General features: G+C 37.3%; 2 protein-coding genes across 4 annotated transcripts in view; one reads left to right on the top strand and one right to left on the bottom strand.

The window, feature by feature from the left end:
• Window positions 1-22,470, bottom strand: part of homer3b (homer scaffold protein 3b) — a 40,802-nt gene that overhangs the window by 2,504 nt on the left and 15,828 nt on the right. For both annotated transcript variants that reach the window (XM_088424759.1, XM_088424760.1), the window contains 6 exons: window positions 20,793-20,924; window positions 19,425-19,532; window positions 12,457-12,593; window positions 9,331-9,487; window positions 4,717-4,836; window positions 2,439-2,519 (listed from right to left, as the gene is read on the bottom strand). In XM_088424759.1, coding sequence (XP_088280885.1) covers window positions 2,439-2,519; window positions 4,717-4,836; window positions 9,331-9,487; window positions 12,457-12,593; window positions 19,425-19,532; window positions 20,793-20,924 — 735 coding nt within the window. The remainder of the gene's footprint in view (window positions 1-2,438; window positions 2,520-4,716; window positions 4,837-9,330; window positions 9,488-12,456; window positions 12,594-19,424; window positions 19,533-20,792; window positions 20,925-22,470) is intronic.
• klhl26 (kelch-like family member 26) overlaps window positions 18,222-22,470 on the top strand; it is a 28,646-nt gene continuing 24,397 nt past the window's right edge. For both annotated transcript variants that reach the window (XM_088424756.1, XM_088424753.1), the window contains exons 1-2: window positions 18,222-18,310; window positions 21,730-21,894. In XM_088424756.1, the coding sequence (XP_088280882.1) occupies window positions 21,878-21,894 (17 nt within the window). In that variant the 5' untranslated portion in view covers window positions 18,222-18,310; window positions 21,730-21,877. The remainder of the gene's footprint in view (window positions 18,311-21,729; window positions 21,895-22,470) is intronic.

The following is a 22,470-nucleotide window of genomic DNA, read 5'->3' as shown; positions in this document are numbered from 1 at the left end:
TAAAGTTTCAGTTTCTGCTGAAAAGTCACTACATTTTTATTTCCCATCTTGCAATGTTCTCCGGTAAAGTTTTACTCAGATTGTTTGTCTATTTGCGCTCTAATGTAGATTTAAATTGGAAATGGGGGTCTTTATGGAACAACTCTTGTGTGGTGAATTCTCAATGAAGAGTTTATGAAAAAGACACAGAGACAGCAAAGGTTAAGCATGAATATACATAAATCAGAACTGACAATGGGGCTGAAAATGATAGATGACCTAATCAAGGTTAAGCAATATGCGCTGGCCATCTTTCCGGCATTGAGATGCAAAAGTCATTTGTTTTGTCCTTGAAGGTCCTTTTTAGAAAAGCAAACAAATGGCGCCAATGAGCAAAGAAACGGCGATTTCCATTGGTTAGGTGCGGATCTAGTTCACACACATATGGACCAGTCTTCATTGAACCTAACGTGCATGTTTTGGGGAAAAAAGCTGGACTACCAGAAGAAAAACAAGATTTATTATCATTAGCTCACTGCATATAAAGCAAAGCTAGAAAGCCAAACGGAACAATAAGGCTGAGAGTCAAGCAGCTGTTAGTATATACGTACTTGTATTTAGTTGAGTTGCGTTGTCTGCTTGCATATTTCAATTTCTCTGTGTGCCAGCAGAGGGTGTCGCTGATCAGTAAAAACAACACGCCAAGTAGTGCTGCAGTCGTTTAAGGAATATATTATTTTTTAAATCAATTTTCCGCAGTAAAAAGTTAGTATTTTGTCTACAACTACTGTCATTTTGACAACATCTTTTAAATCAACAATGAATGTCTTTGAAGGCACAATAACTTTGTTTAGAAATTTTCCACAGTGTGAAATTTAATATTTTGTCGGGTTAATTTTTAAATTATTTTTCATTAATTTTCACAAAACACAATATTCAACTTGCTATCAACGTTAGGGTAAAGCGCAATCATGGTTCGCATGTTTTCTGATTTTGGTCATGTGACTTCAGGCTGAGCCGTGATTGGTTGCTACCTGAGCCGTGTGTGTGCACGCCAGGGCTCTTCACTAACTTTTGCACACGTACCACCGATGACCAAATTTTTCAGTTGGTTACACTGCATGGGTTTTGGTCCCACAGTTCCTTGGAGAAGTAATCACTTTTGCCCATGAGTAGTCGTCTCAGTTTTTATATAACATTCTGCAACAAGTATCAGCTGGCAAAAACAAGTCAATTATTTTAGATAACTTTAAAAGAAGACAAGGTGGTTTAAGGCGAACATGATTTTTTTCAAAGGAGCTCTTATAGTATGATTAGGTGCTCCCACGCAGTGTTTCTCAATCAGAAATATGGGAGAACATTGAAGACGGGAAGTCTTCAACGGGAAGTAGAAACTCATTAAAGCTCAAATTACTGAGGGGAAAAAAACGTCATCCTTTGGCTTGTATTATTATTCCAATTCATTTTTGGTGTTTGAATGCCTGTTTAAATGGGACTAATTTAAATGTGCTCCATCTTCTGGGGTAAATGTTACAAGAATTGTATATATATTGTATATAGATGGCACATTTATTGCACTTAAATAATTTCCTTCCATCATCCTTCTTGATAGATGTCAGCTTTTGTGGCAAAGCTCCCCATTTAGACATTTGCAATTATAAACCTTTAATGCATTGATGTTTGAAATGTCAGCCGCCATTTGAACGCATCAGGTGCACTACATGTGTCCTATTATATAAGGACAGCGTACTTGTCTAGAACTAATTTAGTTATCCTTAATTAGCAATTGAATATGACTTTTTTGGCGGCGTGCTGATAGTCGCTCTTTGTTATGATGGCGATAAATGGGAGTAGTGAGAATGAGTCAAGCTAGCCGCTCTGGCACCACAGCTATAAAAGCGAATTCAAAAATAAAAGCTAACTACAGTTATTGCGTCAATGTCCAAGTATTATTCTGTGTGTTTATTTTGAGGTTGAAAAAACATATGTTAGATTACAGAGTCTAAAGTCCTGACATGACTATGGGCATCAGTTACAATATTTGAGGAGTTTTGTTTTTTCATACAGGGCTCTATATTCACCAATGCCCCATGTATAGAGAGGCTTCCTGCTCCATGCATGAGAATCTACTGAAGCATCCACATGTTTGACGCAAAGCTGATTGAAACACAATGACAACAAAGCTTTGCTTTAACTCCTCCATTTTTGCACAAGATTGCTTTCTAATCAGATGCCTGATGAGGCGATAGAGTGAGAATGGCAGTCTGCTAATGAACAATGAACCTTCCCTGCGGCAAAATCTGTGCATCATAAAAAACAAAAACCAAAAAGTCAAAACACAAAGCAAATGACAAACCATTTAATCAGTAGTTCATCCTCATTTCCCAGCAACACAAGCTGCCCCAGTTTACTGCAATGTGACACAGCCTGGCAAAAGAAGTGAGATTCAAATAACTTACCTGCAGTCTGTTTATGGCCTCTTCTCTTTCCCTCTCAAGCTCCCCCACATCAGTTTTCTTGCTCTGTAAACTGTGGATCTCCTGCAAACGGTTTTATCGGAATGTCACATGGGAACCACCATTCCTGTCGCTGTCTTTTTGTTGTTTTTTCGGCTTATAAAACAAGTTATCGGTATTTATTACACATCAGGACACTTAAAAAATAGGCCCGAAGGGATTGTGGTTCTTCTTGTAAGGAAAATTCAGCAAATGAAGTTTGAAATAACAAAAGGTCCTCCTTATTCTTCATTTCAACTTGTTTTCTCAATTGAGGTGTTGCCCAGTTACATCATTGCAACACATTTTATTGTTGTAAAACACTCATCAGAAATTCCAATGAAGTCTGATGTGAAGTTGCGGTATCAAACAACAATGTACAACACACAATCATATTTTTAACTATGAAACATCAGTTTGCAAATTAGTTTTAGTTTTCAAAAGCCTTCCAATAAGAGAAAAAAATACAATTCTTTTATCTGAACTTGATTAAATTTCAATATATTATGAGAATAAAAGACAAAATAAAATGTTCTTCTTGGACATTTTCTTTTTTAAAAATCAATCAAAACGAGATTTATATGAAAATAGTAAATACTGGGAGATTTTTCCCTTTTATAACACAAGCCGTACATTATATTTCATTTAAATAAACCCTCCACACGTGTTAAGCAGAGAATAGTTAAGCATGTTTATGATGTCAAGTTCCACGTTCTGTGTACCAGAAACAATATAATAGTTGTTTTGGCAATGGGTTGCATGAGCAAGGGCATCCGGCATAAAAACTGTGCTACACAAATTGTCATGATCTGTTTTTCGTTGTGGGTTTTTGGGTTGTGTAGTTTCAGTTATAGGTCCTCTGTGTTCCCCTCGTGTCATCACTAATTAACCTCACCTGTCGCCCGCGTGTTCCCTCCAGTAAGTTTCCCCGCCCATTGTTGTCCCCAGGTGTCTTGCGTCTTAATTAGTTCGGTTAGTACTTAAGCCCCAGTGTTTTGCCGCGTCCCTTGTCGGGTCATTGTTCGTCGTTCCCCCGCTGCCTCGTCTCACGCTCCTGGTACCGGTCACTCCCGTGCTGCCTCCCGTCCCTTGTTGTCCTTCGGTAGTTTCAGTTTAGCGATTTGGTTTGTAACTTGTATTTTTCGTTTCTTTCAACCCAGCCCTTTTTTGTCATTAAATCACCCCCACGTAAGCCTACCCCTGTCTGCCCTGCATTTTTTGTGTCCCGCCTGTTCCGCATCCCGCACTCCTCTAACCGGCATGCCACATCGTGACACAAATCATGCAGGTGACACACTGTGGCAAGCCCTGAGGGGACAAAGTGAAAGCTGCAACAGCAACAACATCTCTCTCTCTCTCTCTCTCTCTCTCTCTCTCTCTCTCTCTCTCTCTCTCTCTCTCTCTCTCTCTCTCTCTCTCTAAATATATAAATATATATATATATATATATATATATATATATATATATACTGGTATGTCAATAGTGTTAGTACAAACAAATGCAATAACCATAGTAGGTCAGTGTATTCGTTTTCCTACAATCCCTTAACACAGTGCTTCTCAATTATATTTCACCAAGCCCCCCCCCTAGGAAAGAGAACATTTTTCACGCGCCCCCACTCAATGCGCTGACTATAAATAAGATAATAATCTATAAAAATGAAAAAAGAAAAATAAATCAACTTTCAACAACAGTTGAAACAACTGTATTTTTTATAGTGTTTATATGGGTTACAGGTTAGTCTAAAACAGAAAAATAAAACCAAGTGCATCAACGTGCCTGAAAAAAAAGATGAAAATTTGCCTTTTTACACTTGACAAAAACAAAGCCTTTTTTCCTGGGGTCATCTGCACCCCCCGCCAACTTTATGACACAGTTCCTGATGAAAATTAATTCACACTCTTGATTATAATCTTAGTTTGAATAGTGATTTGCTTAAGTGACACGTCGAGCTATTCAGTTTTCTAGAAAAAAATTGGTATCAATTATTCCAGATAGATTGTTGCTTTTATTCCGATAAATGTGTCACTGTCTAAGCAGGGTCTTTATCTAAATGATCTCCAGTCTCATCTTTCATTTTGTCGTTTAGTAAACCTTCATCCCCTGAGCTTCACTAAATACATCAACATCTCGAGAATTATATTAGCTTGGAAGTTTCACAATTAAAGTCATATAGGATAACGAGCAAATATGGATGTGCGAGCTACGTACATACTGGGAGCTTTGTGTCTTCTTGTTTACCTGGTCTTTGGCACTAAGCAGGGCTTCCAGCTCCTCCAGTGAGCGGCTGAGCTCCTCCTTATCACAGCGAGCAGCAGCGGCGGCAGCAGGATGGCCAAGCTGTGCCTCCAGTTCTGCCACCTGCAACACAATACTTCGATAATTAATAGAGCAACATATTTCATCGCCTAGACAGTGCACAAAATAACATGGGTACACAGCTACAGTGTGCATGACCGATTACTTGCTCTTTTCACGAGTTGTCGTTGAGCACGAAACCGAGCCAAGGATAGAACTAGTTTAATTTTTGCAGTATTTTCATGAAGCTAATACACTGCAGTTTGCATAAAATTCACCCAATTAGGGAGATGGATAATTTTTCTTCCCCAAACACGGCTGAGTTTAACTTTTTGCGCTGCTGAGATGTAATTTATAAGCAAAAAAAAAAACAGCACAGCAAAGCTTGCTTTTTGTTCATATGTGTTGCCTCTAGAAAACCCAAAGGCAAATGAGAATGAGATGGCTAAAAAACAAACACATCATCCATCAAGTTATCTCATTGGTCATTATCCAACAAGTGACTTTGAGAAGGTTAAGTTCACCTAATGACTGGTGTCATACTTTAATCACACTTGACTGCGCACCTCCTGTGAATACGTGGGTGCACTCTTTATGGGTTCTATAAAACAATCGTATAAAAATCACATAAAGATACTTAAAGGAGGAAAAATGAGGGTCACCAGCAGCCTCCCCACATATATACAGATACAAACTTTCCACAAAAAAGGTGATATTGACTGCTAAGAAAATCAATCGAAAATGACACAAACAGTCTTCACTGGCACACAACACATGACAGTGTACTGTTCTAATATATTTCACGCCAGTGATTCTCAACCATTTTAATCAGTGGTGTACCTACAGTGAAATATGTTTTCAGCCAAGTACCCCTTAACCAGTGCCAAAAAATGGCCAAAAACTTGCCATCAATGTCTGATTTAGTAAAATTAAAACTATTAAACTAAACTATTACAACCTTTGAAAATTCATTTGTATTGGCCTACCAAAAAAAAAAATCAAATCAACAAAAAGTGTCCACTTTTGGATCATAGAAGACATGTGTTATCAAGAAGAAATAATTTAATTAATAATAAGTATTTGTCCACAAAAAATAATCAACATAAAGTGTCAGACCTACTCTCAAAAATAAATAATTTTAAATAAATATTTGTCAACAGAAAAATATTAAACATGAAGCGTCCTCATTCGGGATTACAGTGGAGATCTGTTCACAAAACTAAATCATCAACTTAATTTTGAATAAATAATTGGTTCACAAAATTTCACTCAAATATGGCCCACTGCAAAAAAAAAAAAAAAAAAATGGACACTTCTGCTGTATATGAATCATGTAAATTCTCTTGATTCATTCTGCCATTTGTTGTCTACAGCAATGAAACATCAAATATGACATTGAGAGCACTTATGTAAGCTGTTTTCCTTTTTTGGACTCACTTATACTTTTTAAATATACTTTTGGAGAAGGCACAAAAAAAGGTGAGCTATGATATTATTATCAAACTAAGTCGACCATGGTTCACAGTGTTTGTGGTTTTCCGTCAAGGACTGGTGCCTAGAAGCAAGGTTTAACTGTTTGGAACATTCAATTTCCACCCAAATAGGCCTATTGAGATTTAAAAAAAAAGCTACATAACCAAATTTAGGGGAAAAAACAGTATACAGTACTTGTTTACTTATTATTCAAGCAGGAGCAGCAATTAGCCTAAAGCAACCATTCAAAAGGTCCCCAGTGTAAGCACAAATATAGCTGCTGCTACAACCTTCAATGTTTTCTCTTAATTGGATCAGCTTTCTTTTTTTCCCTTTTCTGTGTCTAAATACATCTAAATAGGATAAAGAAGGAAAATGTAAACATGACCGGCCACGTTTAACAAATGTTTATGACAAAATCAATCCTGAATCTCAAATTTTGTTTTGTTTAAAAAATGATCATTCCAAATAAAAAATTTAAGATTACAAAACAGTCAATCAAAGATATTGAATCCTGTTTGCTTATTCACTTTCTCGCAAAAATTGGGCTGTAATGAAACATTGCACTGCGGGTTGTAAAATGAGGGGATATGACATGATAACCAACAAATCCCCGTTTTTCATTTTGATGGTAATACTCCATATCCTGGGAGAATTTAAGAAAAGCCAGGAAGACCTACTTTTGTTTTCTGTCTGTGACGGCAACTGTCTCCCTAAAGCTTAAAATGTCTCTGAACTCCATGAACAGAGGGTATATGGGGAACATTCTGATCGCTATCAAACTGACAGTCATAGGACAGGAGAGAAAAAAAACTCAGGATGCTTGAGTAAACACACGCAGTTGACATTTACAGCATATTAAAGTACAACTTTTGTTGGTGTGGTGCAGTTCCCCACACAAGTGTGCACAAAAGCAGAATTTATTTGTTCCCAACAGTGTCGAAATCTAGCATCCTTAGCCAAAGAATGGGAGAAGTATTCTTATAGTGCCTATATATGATCTCATTTGATAGTGCAGCAACCTATAATGTACCAATATCATGTAATCAATAGCACTCTATGTGCATAACAGTAAAATGTACCCAAATTCCTCCACAAAACATTGAAAAATATGTAACAAGGGGTTTCAAAGGATCCCTGGAGTCTTAAAGGTAATTTATCAAGTTCCTCTAAGTGGGGCAGGGAGGGAATGGAAGCTGGACAGTATAGGGTGTCTGCTGCCCCCAACACCCCCCACCCCACTGCCAAACCCTGGAGGCCTGCTCCAGTTCCAGCCACCTGGTTGACTTTGCAGCACAGTGTGTGTCCATGTTTGTGTATATTTGAAAGATAACCTTCACCTGGACTCCCACTGATGGAAGAACCCAAAGTGTGGCATTATAAAAAAGGTAGCGCTGCTTCAGCCTTCATATGAGCACGACTCTCATGAGACACGACTTCACGTCTTTGCATGAAATTCGCCTTTGGATTCGGGAGTATGATCCTTTGCATGCATGGATCTGAGTCTTTGGGTTTGAGTTGAATATGCAAATCGACATGACGTCACGCCAAGCTACGAGGCAAAGGCAGTTGATGTCCTTCGCGCTACGCATGCGTAGAGCAGAAAAATATGGAAGAATTGAATGCGAACTGAATGCCAAACAGAAGCTTTCAAAGCCTCGTCAGGCTTCCACCTTAGGGATAATGTATGCAAATTTTGATTAATGCTTAAATGAAGCTTTTATGGGCAATTTGTGGTCATTTAGGGTCAATTTTTGGGACAATGATGTTATTTGGGGAAGCTTCTGTGACAGCTAGCGACCTCTGGTGGCAGAATCAAGCACTGCGGTTGATTTGGGAAAAACCCTTATGGAACACCCGAACGCTGAAGTGGAATCCTGTTACAAAATAAAGATTAAATAATTACAAATCGAGATTTTTTTAAATATTTATTTGCCTTATTGTTGTGGTTTTGCGGCAGTTAATCTGTAACCAATTTATAATTTATATTAATGATTTTCAAACAAGATATGGATTCGGACTTACAGGTCATAAGTCTGTCAGTCCAATTTCATAAAATAATTTACAAATAAATTGGAAATTTATGTTGCAAACAATGAGTAAGATCGCTCTCAACGAAACGTATGTGTGTTGACTAATGCGGGCGCAGATGATTTTAAGAAATTACATAATATTAATGTTGACTACATTATTTATTTCAGTAACGTATGAGCTCATTTGCACATTATTTTTCAGTTTGTTGCTACTTGCATTAAATTATGTTTTTGTGCTGTGCTTAATTAACAATGTTGCTTTTGCATCGGCTTATGACATCTTGGTGCCAAAGAACTATACAGTATTGAAGTTTATTAATTTGTTCAATGAATGCATTATTATAACGATTCAGGGGTAATGGCACATGGTCTCTTGTCCAGATTTATGAATAAAATGTGAGCCGAACCTCAAGCTGTCTCTCTGCGCGCCTCCATCAAATCCACCAAATTTGCGTTAAAGGGATAGTGTGTAAGATTTAGCCCTTTTTTCATTACGGCCTGCAGGAGGTGCTGCAGGTTCTGCATTTACCATTGTCCATACTGTAGCTATAACAAACAAGTGCCATCTTCCATGTAATATAATTTAATGATAACTAGACCTATGATTGTATTTCAAACATACTGTTGGTCATTCAGAACGCTTCCATTTGCAAGTTTTTGAAATTTACAACCACATTTTAAACCACCTGCGCCACTTGCACCGTGAAACTGACCTGCTTTTAGGCTGGCTAAAATTGCGTCTACCCACTTCTGGCCACAAATTTGCAAGATGCGCGGTGGATTTGAGTAAAATTGCGTGGCAACACCTAATGGAGCTAAGGGGAGTCTGCCAAAATCCCAAACAAAGAAAACTAGACACACGTCTGCAGGAAAGTGAAGATGTGCCGGTTTTAAACCAGGCACACGTACGCCAGTCTACCAAATGAGCAAATTTGGTAATGTCAAATGTGAGAACTCTCATAATAATGTGTTGGTTTGACATAACCCTTCCATGGAAGTCAGCCACATTCATATCAGGTGCTGGTCTAATAAAGATTTGTAATTTACCCACCTGCTCCCTAAGGCGATCCGTCTCCTCCTGATACTCAGCCAACTGCTGCTTCCACTGCTCCACGCTGCCGTTGGCTTCCTGCAGCGCTGCCACCAGCTTGGCGTTACTGTCCTGTAAAGTGAAGAGCTCTGCCTCAAGGTTGATTTCACACATGGACCTAGGGGCAGACAAATGTATTTTTTTGGTAAGAGCAGTCTCACACATGCACACACTCAAACACATTTTTCAGTCTTCCAGCCTGCAGGTGATGTCAAATTCATTCATTCAATTATTTCAAGACACAACTCTGTCAACTTGTTTGTAAAGTGAATAATTGTATATGCCTTGGGAAATATCATCCAATTTAGCCACTAAACTAATTCCTACCTAATTTAGAGCATAGTGTGTTACAAGGAAGAAAGCTGGCTGCTGTGACTTGAAACCCAAAGTAAAATTCACAAGCAAATACTACTGACAATTTTTATAAAAAACGGCAGATAAGATATTCTTCTATTTAGTTAGCTTAGTAACAAATCATCAGAAGACATCCTACATGAAATATTACAACAACAATAACATTTATTTTTGAAACAATGATTTGTGTCTACCATAGCACTTGAATTTCCCCTTTAGCAATCGATTGAGTATTTTCTTATCTTGAATACAAAATGAAGTAGCCTGACAAATGTGAGTTTGTGTTTTGTGCTGGACACATTCAGTTAGCAAAGCAACCGTTTTATCCTGTTATATCATTTGTCTTGCTTTGAAACCGAAGGGCAAACAGAGTGCATTTGTAGTGTTTTGACTAAGAGCCTTTTAAAATGTGCACACACTTCTGCTCCGAATGCTTATCTTTTACTTCAAATAATTTAATTTGCATTTAAAGCACTGATATGTTGTCAATTTACAACAACATATTCAAAACTTCACTGGCATGTTATTGAGAATAATTTCTTAATAATAATAATAATAATAATAATAATAATGATAATAGAATAGAACCCTAAAGTGGACGCTGATTGGTGGTCACTGTGTTTGGGATAACCTGATAGGCTCCTGTTGTGGGTGGAAGGGCAGAATGAAAACAGCACTATTCTTCCTGATGGTTGAAATTAAAAGCTGCAACCAGAAACTTGGGGCTAGCCTCAAATGAAGCAGAATGTAAATGGTTACAATTGCATGTTAAAAAAAGGATGACAGAAGTTGTTGTTTATTGATCTTTTTATCTTTTGATAATGCAATGTAGCTAAATAAATTTAAAAAATCTGCTCAAGAGTTTTTTTTCAAACATTTTAAGTGAGGTTAAAAATAGATATATTCGATCAATTATTTACAGAGCTTCATGAATAAATCTTATGTTTTAAATGTTTTGACAGCACTACACAATAATTTTGTATTTTTACAGTAGCTTATAGTAGCTCACATAAATTACACATCAAAATTGGGGGGAGAACCACAAAAAGAACTGTTAAAATATTAAACTAAAAATAGGGTCAAGTGTAACTCTGGTGTCCCAATTCAAAGCATGAATAGGGTTAAAGGTGCAATATTGTAAAGCTTGATAACTAAATGGTGTTCCTATTTTTCTATCTCGTCTTGTATTTGTCAAAACAATCACCCTGGTTAATTTTAGTACAGTATGTCATGTTAGCACCGGATGTGATTGAGTCATCTCTTCCATCTACCAACGGCGATAGACTGACTGTTTTCCTCACTAGATGACACTACCAAGCCTCTATAGAAAAGCCGCTAACTCCCTAAGTAACGTCTGCCTCCTTCTGGCAAATATTGCCGCATACACATTTTCTAAATAAGTATGTTTTAGCAGCTTTTTAAACCCAAAACACATTTAAATGCAGTTTTTCTTGAATAACCATATATTTTTTTTTTTCTTCCAAGCATTGGAGCTACACTTTAAGCTAGTTCCCTAACTGTATATTGCAACTGATAGCTTGATTGTGTACGCTTATCGAACAACAACAACAGCTACAGCGAAAACCAATGGACTGAAATGCATCATTGGATCATGAAATGATGGTAAAGGTCAGGATTTAGTGAAGCTATCAAATAAATCAGAGAGCTTTGAATTGCATTATGTCGCATCTTTGCACAGCTTAGACACAGTATAGCTACTCACCATAGCAACAGAGGAAAAGATCCTGCATAGGCTTATAGGAGTCATCAAATTAAAGCATCTGGATAACAGTGGCTCACAAAATGTTTTTTTTTTCTCTTATTATCATACAGTACAGTTTGAGGGCCACACAATAAAAAAAACAAAACAAAAACAAACGCACACGTTGAAACATCATTTTAGAAGACTGGAGAACCTCACTAAATGCATCAATCAAATGTGATGGGTTTTTTCCAAACCACAAGGACAAAATCTCCTTCTGGCAATGCCGTCTTTTTCTGAGTGGAGCACTCCTTCAGTGTCTGCTCCACTTGAAAATGCGTTCTCCTTGTTACATCACTCGGCTGTGTGTATTTTACTGTGTACAGCTATGCATGTGCAAGGAAAAGCTGGATCAAGAACAATGATTTTTACTTTTAAGCGATGCCTGCACACATGCATCGTAGTTGAATTCATAAGTGTCGCTTTGTAAAATTACTGACAAACAGGATTCCGAGTTTCGAAATGTGTAGAGATGAGCAATTAGTTTAACAAGCGTACAAGTTCTGGCTGTAGAAATAATCGACCGTAGGAGCCTGCATTAATCTTTCTATTTTCAGAGTTATGGACACTTGAGGCTCGTTTTCACTTTGTGCTCTCCTCTCAGTAAGTATAAGCCCCTTTAAATTGCCACTCATTTAAGAATCAAACCCCAAGTGCCAGTTTGGCTTTCAGCTCATCTCGGGGTGGATAATGGCCGGTGCGTTAGGAGACATTCAACCACCTGCCCACCGTTACGTTTATGAAAAATCAGTTGAAGTGTGTTAATTCTCAAAATTATAATGGCTTAAAAGGTGTTTCATCTCGTTGAGAGGTGAGCAAAAGTGCAGTATGAAATAGTCAGCTTTTAATTATGGCTTGTGTCGGTTACTTTATTTAGCGACACGGGCGTAGCAACATATTACAAAAGCACTGAGTAAATTATTTATCTTGGAACCCTCAAAGAAAAGATATAACAATGTAGGTGTTATTACCCTTCAGACAACATCTTCTTGACTCTTTCCTTCTCCACCGTGAGCTCCACTTCAGCACTTTTACTGCGAAACAGCTTTTCCTCCCCTGGTCCGTTAACAGTCAGCAGAGGTGGAGAATGACGGTCAACCGACAGCTCCTAGAACAACAAGAAAAAGCCAGACGGTTTACTTAAAACAAAAGTCGCCACAGTTACAAGATACAGCAAAATAATGAAAATTTAAATTTCATTTTGACTGTTTGATTTGTGATTCAATAAGGTCAATAGGAAGGGAGGGCCGGTGGGACGAGAGAAAAGTGACATATTAGGGGGTGCTCTATAGACTTGTCATTTATTAAACTATTTTCAAACTTTCTTTTGTCTCTCTCTCTCTCTCTCTCTCTCTCTCTCTCGCTCTCTCTCACTGAGATCAGATCTCAGGACACATAAATCTCCTCACAAACTGCATGGTCCAGTATTTTGCATGTGGACTTGGTCCACATTTGAGGTGAAAATATCCTCCAATTCTGGAATGATTCATATGTTGCAACTTTTGACAAATGATTACATTCATCTGAAAAATCCATCCAATTTAGGTCTCTGGTCATGTAAAAACCCTCGAGAGCAGGAAATACACAGATTATTTTTAAAAGAGCCTCTCAAGTCTTTGAACTTGACTAATGAGCTGTTACTTGGTAGATAGCGCAAGAGTATCTTCCTTCCTTCCCACTCAGCCTGTTAGAAAACAACATGAAAAGGAGAAAAAAATGCGATGCATCTGTAATCCTAGACATGACTTAAAACATGATCCAGAGAGAGATTTATTCAATTTTGTGTATTCACACACACACACTCCCTTGTCTCCCACTTTGATTTTGCTGCTTTTAGATTCCTATCCTGGGTTGTCATGCTTCTCTACATGTCTGGGTCTTGTGTTTAATTACATGCTTCCATATGGACAGACAGCGCCGCAGAGTACGAGATAATACACCACCCTCCTTGGGGGAATACGGACAGGCTCGCTCAAATTAATATTACAAGACCTCTCTACAATAATTGCAGGAGTGTAATGCCTCAGCTGTTATTTGACGTTTGGCTTTGGCTTCTGCCTCTGAAAAATCTATGTGGCAGCCGGAAATGAGTCAAGGAAATAATTGCAGGTATAGTAGAGCTGCATTGTCATAATCCACATGCAATTTTCATAGAAGTTTAAGGCAAGTGCATTCAAACATATATTTTTTGGTATTACAGTCTGCTTGCCTCCGGAGCTGTTTGGGAATTTGCTCAATCAGATCACCAGTTTATTTCGGACCTGCTCACATGCATTGCTTCGTAAATCTGTTAGCCCAACACCCAATGTAAGGTTTATGCCACAGATGCCGCAAAACAACAGGAGATAGTAATTAAGTTTAAGTGTCTATAATTGCTGACAGACCGATACTGTATAATGAATCCTCTTCATTGAAAGTATACTATACTATTATTATCATCCACAAAATGTGTATAATTAGTCTTTTTACTATTTTTCAACCACCAAAACATTTTGTTTTGAATCAATTAGACCAGTCTTTCTGAAATAATGGGGCGGACCCCGCTGAGGGGTGCGCATGGCCATGCCGGGGGGGGCTCGGATGAAGGAACAGGCTTGAAAGTTACCATTGAGACTTGAAAGTTAACTTTTATTGAAGGTTTATTTATATTGCTTACTTTCCTTTTGTAAATGTTAAAACAGATACAATTTCTGGTCACATATACACATTTCTTTCTCTAGATAATGATCTTATTTACAGACAGCACAGGCTTTGTAAAAAAAAATATTGAGAAGCACTGCATTAGCTCAATGGTTCTAAGCCTTTTTTAAAATTACGTACTCCTCTGGATTTTTTTTCAGCCTATTGTACTCCTAATCATCAAAAAGCATTTTCTATTAAAAAAAAAAGAGTGCCGTGGCATCCGTGTTTGCTTTGATAAACTTTGGAACTATATTTTGTAGTGGTGTCACAAGGCAGTTTATTAGTTATTTATTTAGTTTATTAGTTATTTATTTTATATCAACTCCAGACAATACATTGTGTTACATCTGAACAAATTAGAATGACGTCCAGTATAAGTGTAAATAGGATTTTACTTTTTAAATTGATGGGAAATGACTAAATCAAAATTAAACCCAACTAAAGCCTGATTGGATTTAGCAGCTTATTGGTGTATGTTTTTATAAAAGACCGAAAATGATTTTTAAAGAGATCTGTTTTTTGCAAGGGAGTTGGGTCCATGCCCTCAAATGTTGAGGTTGCATCTTCTTATTTTGATTGTGTGTGCTTTCTGTGGGTTTCATGTACAGTAGATCAATTTCAATGTTATCAAGCCTCTTATGGGGTGTCATTTCAAGAATACTTTACCATTGTAAAATAAAAGAGAAAAATCAACCTTCATTATTAAAAACTTACCAACAAAAGATGAAAACAAAAAACAAAAACAAAAAAAATATACATTGTACAAAGGCACACCAATGGAAAAAAAAATTCCTTGGGAAAGACACTCATATTTGCACTATAGCTCCCCGTGGTAACAAAGACTGTTCTCTTTGTGGAAACCACAAGCTGTGTTCTGAAGCTACTTTTGCTCTCAATTTAGATTTGATCTGACTGCAGATTAATTATTGAGCAACATCATCCACGCAACACAGTTGAATGACTAAGAATACCATTAAATACTCGCCTTAATATCGCTTTAGGAGTTTGCGTGACCTTTCACATACCTGAGAAAGCTGACAGGGTGTTGACGTACCATGATGCATCAGTGAAAAGAGAAAAAGAGAAAATAGTGATTATTTGCTTGCAGGATGTGGAAGAACAGAAATACAAAATCAAAACTTCTCAAGCCGGCTGACTGGTAGATGGTACCAGGAAGTGTTGCGTGGTCATAAATTTTAGAGTATATTCCTCTCTCAACCTTTTTTGTACTAAAATCTGACATTGAAATGAGCAAAAAACAAAGACATGCACAAGCATAAATCATATCCAGAAGTGCGTGTAAGTGGGTTTGTTGTTAAGAGCAGAACTGAGGGATATAAGTAACTACTCCAATTTTGTGAAGAGTCGCTGCAATCTGAGATCTCAGATATTTAAAATATGGAGTTGCTTTTCTAAGTGCTTTTATCGTGATGTGTCTGGGCTGCTGTTTTTCTAAGTACATTACACTATTTACTTATTTATCCGAGCCTCAGTCCATTTTGCTCTCTGAGCTTACATAAAATTCTTGTCTCCACATTCTGAGCTTCATTGAAACCACAAGTCTACATAATTTATTCATGGCTCTGTGCATCAGTACATGCAAGGCTTCCCTTGAATCACCTGTGACCCACACAACACATACACAGTACTTTTTTTTTTTTTTTTTGCATGGGTTCAATGGCACGATACTGTTTTGAAATATATATGAAATGGCATTTTGCTTCCCTCTCTTTCTGGCTGCATCTGCCTTGATAAGCCACTGTAGATGATGTACACTCTAATTAAGTGGGAGAAAATGGCAGCTGCTTGTGCATTCAAGATAACATGACACATATTTTACTATGTAAGACATAAGTATTGGGGCACCTGACGCAAGTAGATATAATAACAGAAGGAAGTATGGAGTTGGTCATGAACAAGTAGTAGCTCCTTTCCTGGGAAGTCTGCTTGTGTCCATTGACCGTTTTTCAGGTCACTGTGAGAGGGCATCCTGTTCATGATCTATTTTCTAGGTCAGTCAAAGTGTACTAGAGGTACCTGAGCTTGGAGGTGTCCTTAAGTGGTGTTTGAAACAATCATTGCGCAAGTACAGTTTAGCAGTAACTAATATAATTAATCGTTTTAATCTCACATAAAAATGTATAAAAATTACCTGTTTTTTTTTCTTTTAATTTAGATACATTGTGCTATGATTGATAATTGGGCTACTGAAATTTAAATTAAGCAGCAAAAGCTTGCCCTTTTTTTAATCCATGTTAGGGGATGGGCATTTTGCCACCTGCTGACTGAAAATGACATCACAGTTGCCTAGGTAACCACTGATCACAGCTCAGCTGGCTGACAAAACTCAGAAAATTGGTGACTCATGATTGGTGTTACCCAAGCCCTGAACAACTCTGATGTCATTTTCAGGTGACAGCAAGTGTCAAAATAGCCTTCTGAGGTAGACAAAAACAGGTGGATTATGCTGCTTAATTCATTTTCCACGTTGAGCATGTTAAGACTTGTGAGGGACATATAGAACATATTACGGTAAAGAACATTTTGGGCTTTTCTTTGCTTTTAAAGAATAAGTTTGAACATTTCTTTGCAACAGTCCCATGTTCTGAAGTGACTTACACATGAAGCAAACAGTGGTCCAAAATGACTGGTAAGATAAAAGAATTAAAATTCATGTTCAGTTTAAGAACTTTTGAGACTTTAGAAACCTACACCTTACCGCCGGCTGTCCTTACATGCCAAACACTGCAGTGTACTCATCTGCTCATGTAAATGACCATCTGGAGATTAAGTCAAGTGGAAAACAAAATAAGAAAGCTCTTCATGTGTTTCACCTTTTCGCCAGATGTCTTTTTTATGTATTTTTTTTTTAATCCAACTAATTCTCTGAAGTGCTTCTATTAATTAGGGTCAAGGGTGAGTTGGAGCCTATCCTGGCTCACTTAGGATGAGGGGCCGGGTAAAGCTTGGACTGTTCACCAGCCAATTGGGATGTTTAAAAAAAATCATTCACAATTGCATCCCTACCAACTGACAGGTCTTCAATTTACCAAACACGCATTTAATGGGGATGTGGGAGGAAGCTGGAGTGCCCGTGGCAAGGTGAACATACAAACTCCCTTAAAGTACAGTAGGCCTGAGCAATCAAGAACCATCCCTGTATTATTTTGTTTTGTATAAAAAACACAGTTTTTAAACTGAAGAGATAATATTGAGAACAATTTCTCATTTCCATTGCCGATCTGGTGGCCGACAGCATGTACAAAAATGTGCTTCATATCCCAGAGCGGATATGTTGGCTGTCAGTAATCAGCCGTTTAGAAATGGATATAGATATAATTGTTGTTGCACATTGTCAGACTATTCCAATAATAAATTCTCACTACACATTTATTGGCTGCTTCCCAATGTAGAAATCAATACATTCTGATGTGGCTGGATGGGTTCCTGGTTTCCATGGTGATACAAGCTATCAGCTACCAGTGACAGCCAACATCATTAATGCATTTGTTTATTTTCTAGTTTCTTTGCTATGAAGTGGGAAATAATGAATGATGTTTATTTTTTTTAAAGGGATAGCAGTTAGGATTATATCCACAAATATATCTAGCTCGTGTTCACTGTTCAATCCATGTTACGGCAGCTCGTGTATACCGAGCAGACATGCAGGGGCAGGAATTTCATTTCCCACTCATACGATTACAAAATACTTCATCTATCCAAAGCTACTCTCCAGCTTTTTAAAAGAAAATCAGGATTTGATTCATGCCTTGAATGCTCTGACTTGTTCTATGTTATTTCAATAATGTTGTGTACAGTCAAAACGTGACTCACTGGTTTTATTTCAATTATTTGCATACATTTGAAATAACTGCCCCAATACAATTGAAAGCTATTGTAATACAAAAAAACAATTAAGATAATAATAATCATAATCACAACTGACAAATAAAGCTGATATTGTGGGAGGCTTTAGAACTATTCCTCTCACCCAGCAGCCAATTTGGAGGGAGCCTTTGTAGCTTTAAACCTTATGACTTTGACTTTGATGATTTGGACAGTGTGGCATAGCTCTTGTTGGCATGCGAAGAGTAAAGACAACAATGTGTGTTTCTTCGTCGAGTCACAACATCCTATCTACAGGTAATGTTTTGGGTCAACCATTGAGCTACCAGTCTCTGGTCAGTCTACAACCCAATCTAGCATAAATGTTGAAAAATGATTCAAAATATTTATAAATGTCACGAGTGATGACCAACATGTATTTACATTAAAACGGCTAGCAATAGTTTTGCTCTTTGTGATGATCAAGTGTGTTTTTCACAGCTTCCCGATGCTATTCTGAGAGTCAGAAGAAAATTGACAATCACAGAGCTCTTAATTTGTTATGTTTACTGTGGTTGTAGTAGTTAGCAGTCTTTTACTTAGTCTAAAAAGTATTAGTAACAAAAACCTCAGAAACAGCTCAGTGTTATAGGCAGTATATTCTTAGATGAATGTAACATGAATACATACATAAAGTAAATTCCTCATTAGGGCTCATTAAATTGATGGCTTGTGTTCAGCATGTTATAGCTGATTTAGCTCTTTAAAGACACTGGCACGAAGACTTCCAAGAAGTGGCAACCAGCCAAACGCAACAATGCGTATGATGTTTCGTTCATATGTTAAAGAAACATGATATGATTGCAGGGTGCCTTTTCTCAACACATCTGATAAACTTTTACTTCTTCAAAACAAACTAACATGACAAGTCTACCATAAAATGTGATATTTTGGCAGGGTAAAATTTCATCATTGTCCTCCAAACAGCAGCTAAATTGCCTTCAATTATGGATGATTCAGATGCTCTCCCTGCGTCTCTATGATGCTTTCAGTGAATCCAGTCTATAACCAACCCTTCAAAAAACCCTTCAGCATCCTTCCCAATTTAAATTTGGTTTAAAAAGGCCATATTGTTTCCTGAATCGTATAGTTTAATTGTAGCAAGTTGGCCATCCTCATTGCAAATTGACAAAACACAATAATTCCCCCAAAGACATGAATACCCCAACTCAAAAGTGTTGGTATTTTTCCCAAAGTAGAAGGAGTTGTGTTACAACTCATTAAATTAATTAATCACAGTATTCAACTATCATATCAAAGCAATAGAAAGACATACAGTAAGTGTCGGGTTTCCCTCACGAATAGAACAAAGTTATGATGGGACATCACAATGTATTGTAAACATCAGTGTGCATAGGTGCCATTACTTTACCTGTGGGGCAGCGATGTTGAGCGCAGGGTTGGCCAATTCATACCTCTCCTGGGATTTTTCTCTGGCCAGCCTTGCTGCCTCCTTCACTTCCTTAAATTGTTCTGCAAACTAAAGGTGGATAAAGAAGTGAAAAATCTATGTCTGCTTGCAATAGCAACATGACAAGATTTGAAGAAAAAAAAAAACGGTCAAAATGTACATTTGAAAAGACCACTTTGATCTGAGTACAATTCCAAAAGAATTTTTAAATTCAGATGAACCATTCTGGAGAAATTGAGACCCTTGTGCGGCCTTTTTAGGAAACACTTTTGTATTTTATTGCTTTTTGAAAATCCTATCAAAAACACCTCTAAATTAGATTAAACCAGTATAATTTCATTATTTCTCCTCACTTCTTCCATTTTGTCTTATACTCAGGGCACCCCCTTCTCCAATTGGTTGGCAAGTTTCAGTTAAAAATACATTTCATTTTCGGAGCAGGACAAAATTCAGAGACGTTAATGGTTTAAAATATGTCTCATGTTTCAAATGCCAACACTTTCCCACTCGAGCGCAGATGGAAGATGATTGGTGAGAAGAGCAGGAAACAAAATAGGTCATGTATGAAAGTAATACATTTTTTGGTATACTGTATGTGTGTGTGTGTGTGTGTATATATATATATATATATATATATATATATATATATATATATATATATATATATATATATATATATATATATATATATATATATATATATATATCACTGTTGTAATAACACACAAATTAGTGCTTCACCCCAAATCACATCTTCACTGCAGCAGGTTTCTTAAAATAATTGTTGTCTAGAAAAATATTAAAATACTTTATTTTTGGGCTAATATGGATTTTTGAATGAAATCAGATACTGGTAATATGTAAACAAGTATTCTATTTACTGTTCAGAGTCAGTGACCCCTGACTAACTATACCTTCCTTTTTGCTGTATTTTGGCAGCCTATGCAAGCCTTGGTGGTTTTTGTGGGACCCATCTGGTATGAAAAAATACTTTTAGTCCAATTGTTTGAAGCAAGGAATGCAGCTACATGCAATATGCTAACTATTGGTCTGGCAAACATACTATAAAGCAGTGCTCCTCAATTATATTTCACAAAGCCCCCCTCAGGAAAGGGAAAACCTGTCGCAACCTGTACCAACTACAAATAAGATAGCTAAAAAAAAATAATTGTAGAAGTATACATAAATCTTCTCCGATATACAGTGGATAAAAAAAAAAAAAACATTTTTTTTATTTTCCCCGAAACAGTTGTCAAACATGTCTTGGAGCTTAATATTTACTGAAGTTTACTAATCTATTTTACGTATACAACAAATAAGAAATGTTACCTGCTGCAGCTGCTGCTCTGTGGAAAAGCCGAGGCCATAGACTGTGTTAGCCCGGCTGTCAGCCCATTGGCCAAACTTCTGGGAGGTTTTAGTGAAGGTCATGTTTGGGGTAATGGTGCTGTTGATGATAGCCTATCGCCATGAAGAATACAGGAAAGGTACAATTGAATCTCGCTTGACAAACATCATCCATTCCTTAACAGTCACAAGCAAACACAATTGATCTGTCCCATTCACAGGACAATTATATGTTTGCCTTATTTTTTCATAAGTGTACAAAATAAATATTGTACAATACTGGAATAATCACTTTGTTATAGAGAACATGGTGTGTTCACTAGCTGAGCAATATGTTACATCTTAGCCTTTACTGCACACATTATTGTAATGCCAACATGAACTATATAGCGTTCATGCCAGACAACTATTCAGTGGCATTGCATATAGGAGAGAATTTTTTTTTAATCGTATTAAAGGACAGATCTTTTTATTTATTTTTTTACTACACCAAATAAATATTTGCCTACAGTGGTCTAGTGTGATAAAATTAGCAGGGAAGTATCCATGCTCTCAGATATACTGTACTTTATAAGCTTTTTAAAGCTGCTTTGTATTTGCTCTCCCATGGAGGTCACGTCCAATGACAAATTATTCATAGCCAGTCCACAGCCATCCCGAGAACATGATTAATGCCTTAAAATATCAAAATGGTTATATTCATTTGTCATTTCTCTTGCATGTTTCCCGATCTTGCAAATCCTTTCTTTCTTAAGCGGTAGTGGGGTAACATTTTTTTGTGACATTGATTTTATTATGAACTTTTATAATTTTGAATACTCAATGAAAGTCAATATGATTCCTTGAGGGCAAATTCAAATCGTCTTTCGCTGTAAGTTTTGTTGCACACCATAAAGAGGGCCTGATTATTTATGTGCAGGTATCCAGAGAGAGAGAGTGGTGTGCAAACAGGGCTGCACCTATTGAGCTGCGAGGTGGAGAAGGTGCCTTGCTGTGCGGTATCTTGAAGGTAGCCAACAAGTATCCAGACTCCAAAGCCCAAGTCCTTAAAGACGAGCTGACGTTACATGCTGTATGTAGCAAGGTATGATGCTTAACAAATCTATATTTATTATTTAATGTTGTGAAATGCCATTTGGCTCTGCTATCAAATCAAAAATATGCGGCTCACCAGCACTGTTGAGCACAGTATAAAATATATGTGTACAAAAAAGCTACCGTATTTTCACAGCCATAAGTGGCATGTTAAAGTCTTAAATTACAACCAAAATCAGGACGGCGACTTATGATGCGCTGCATCATGTGTGCACCTAGTTCCAAAGTCTGTAAACATTGCTAAGTGACATCGACATTCTTGCACAATCCGCTGACAAACGTGGCACCTCAAATCATCCACCGAATGTTTTCTTGATGTTAATTTCCTTTTGTAACGGCGCAGTCAGAGCTGTCTCATTCTGTGGCAGAGGCATGCTTTCGGCACTTGCCACACTGTTGCCACATGATGCCACACTGTTGCCAACATGCCACGAGCGACTACTTCAACAAGGGAACTAGTATACAAACAAATGAACGAGAATCCACCCCATGTACACCCAAATTCAGCAGCAATCAAGAATTTACAACAGTTGTCATGACTAAGCTTCAAGAAAATCACTTCAAA

The sequence above is a fragment of the Hippichthys cyanospilos genome, chromosome 10, assembly GCF_059441005.1.
Source record: "Hippichthys cyanospilos isolate Australia breed blue-spotted pipefish chromosome 10, RoL_Hcya_1.0, whole genome shotgun sequence".
Lineage (NCBI taxonomy): Eukaryota > Metazoa > Chordata > Actinopteri > Syngnathiformes > Syngnathidae > Hippichthys > Hippichthys cyanospilos.
Note: the sequence above shows the minus strand (reverse complement) of the source record. Positions and strands in the feature narration are given on the sequence as shown.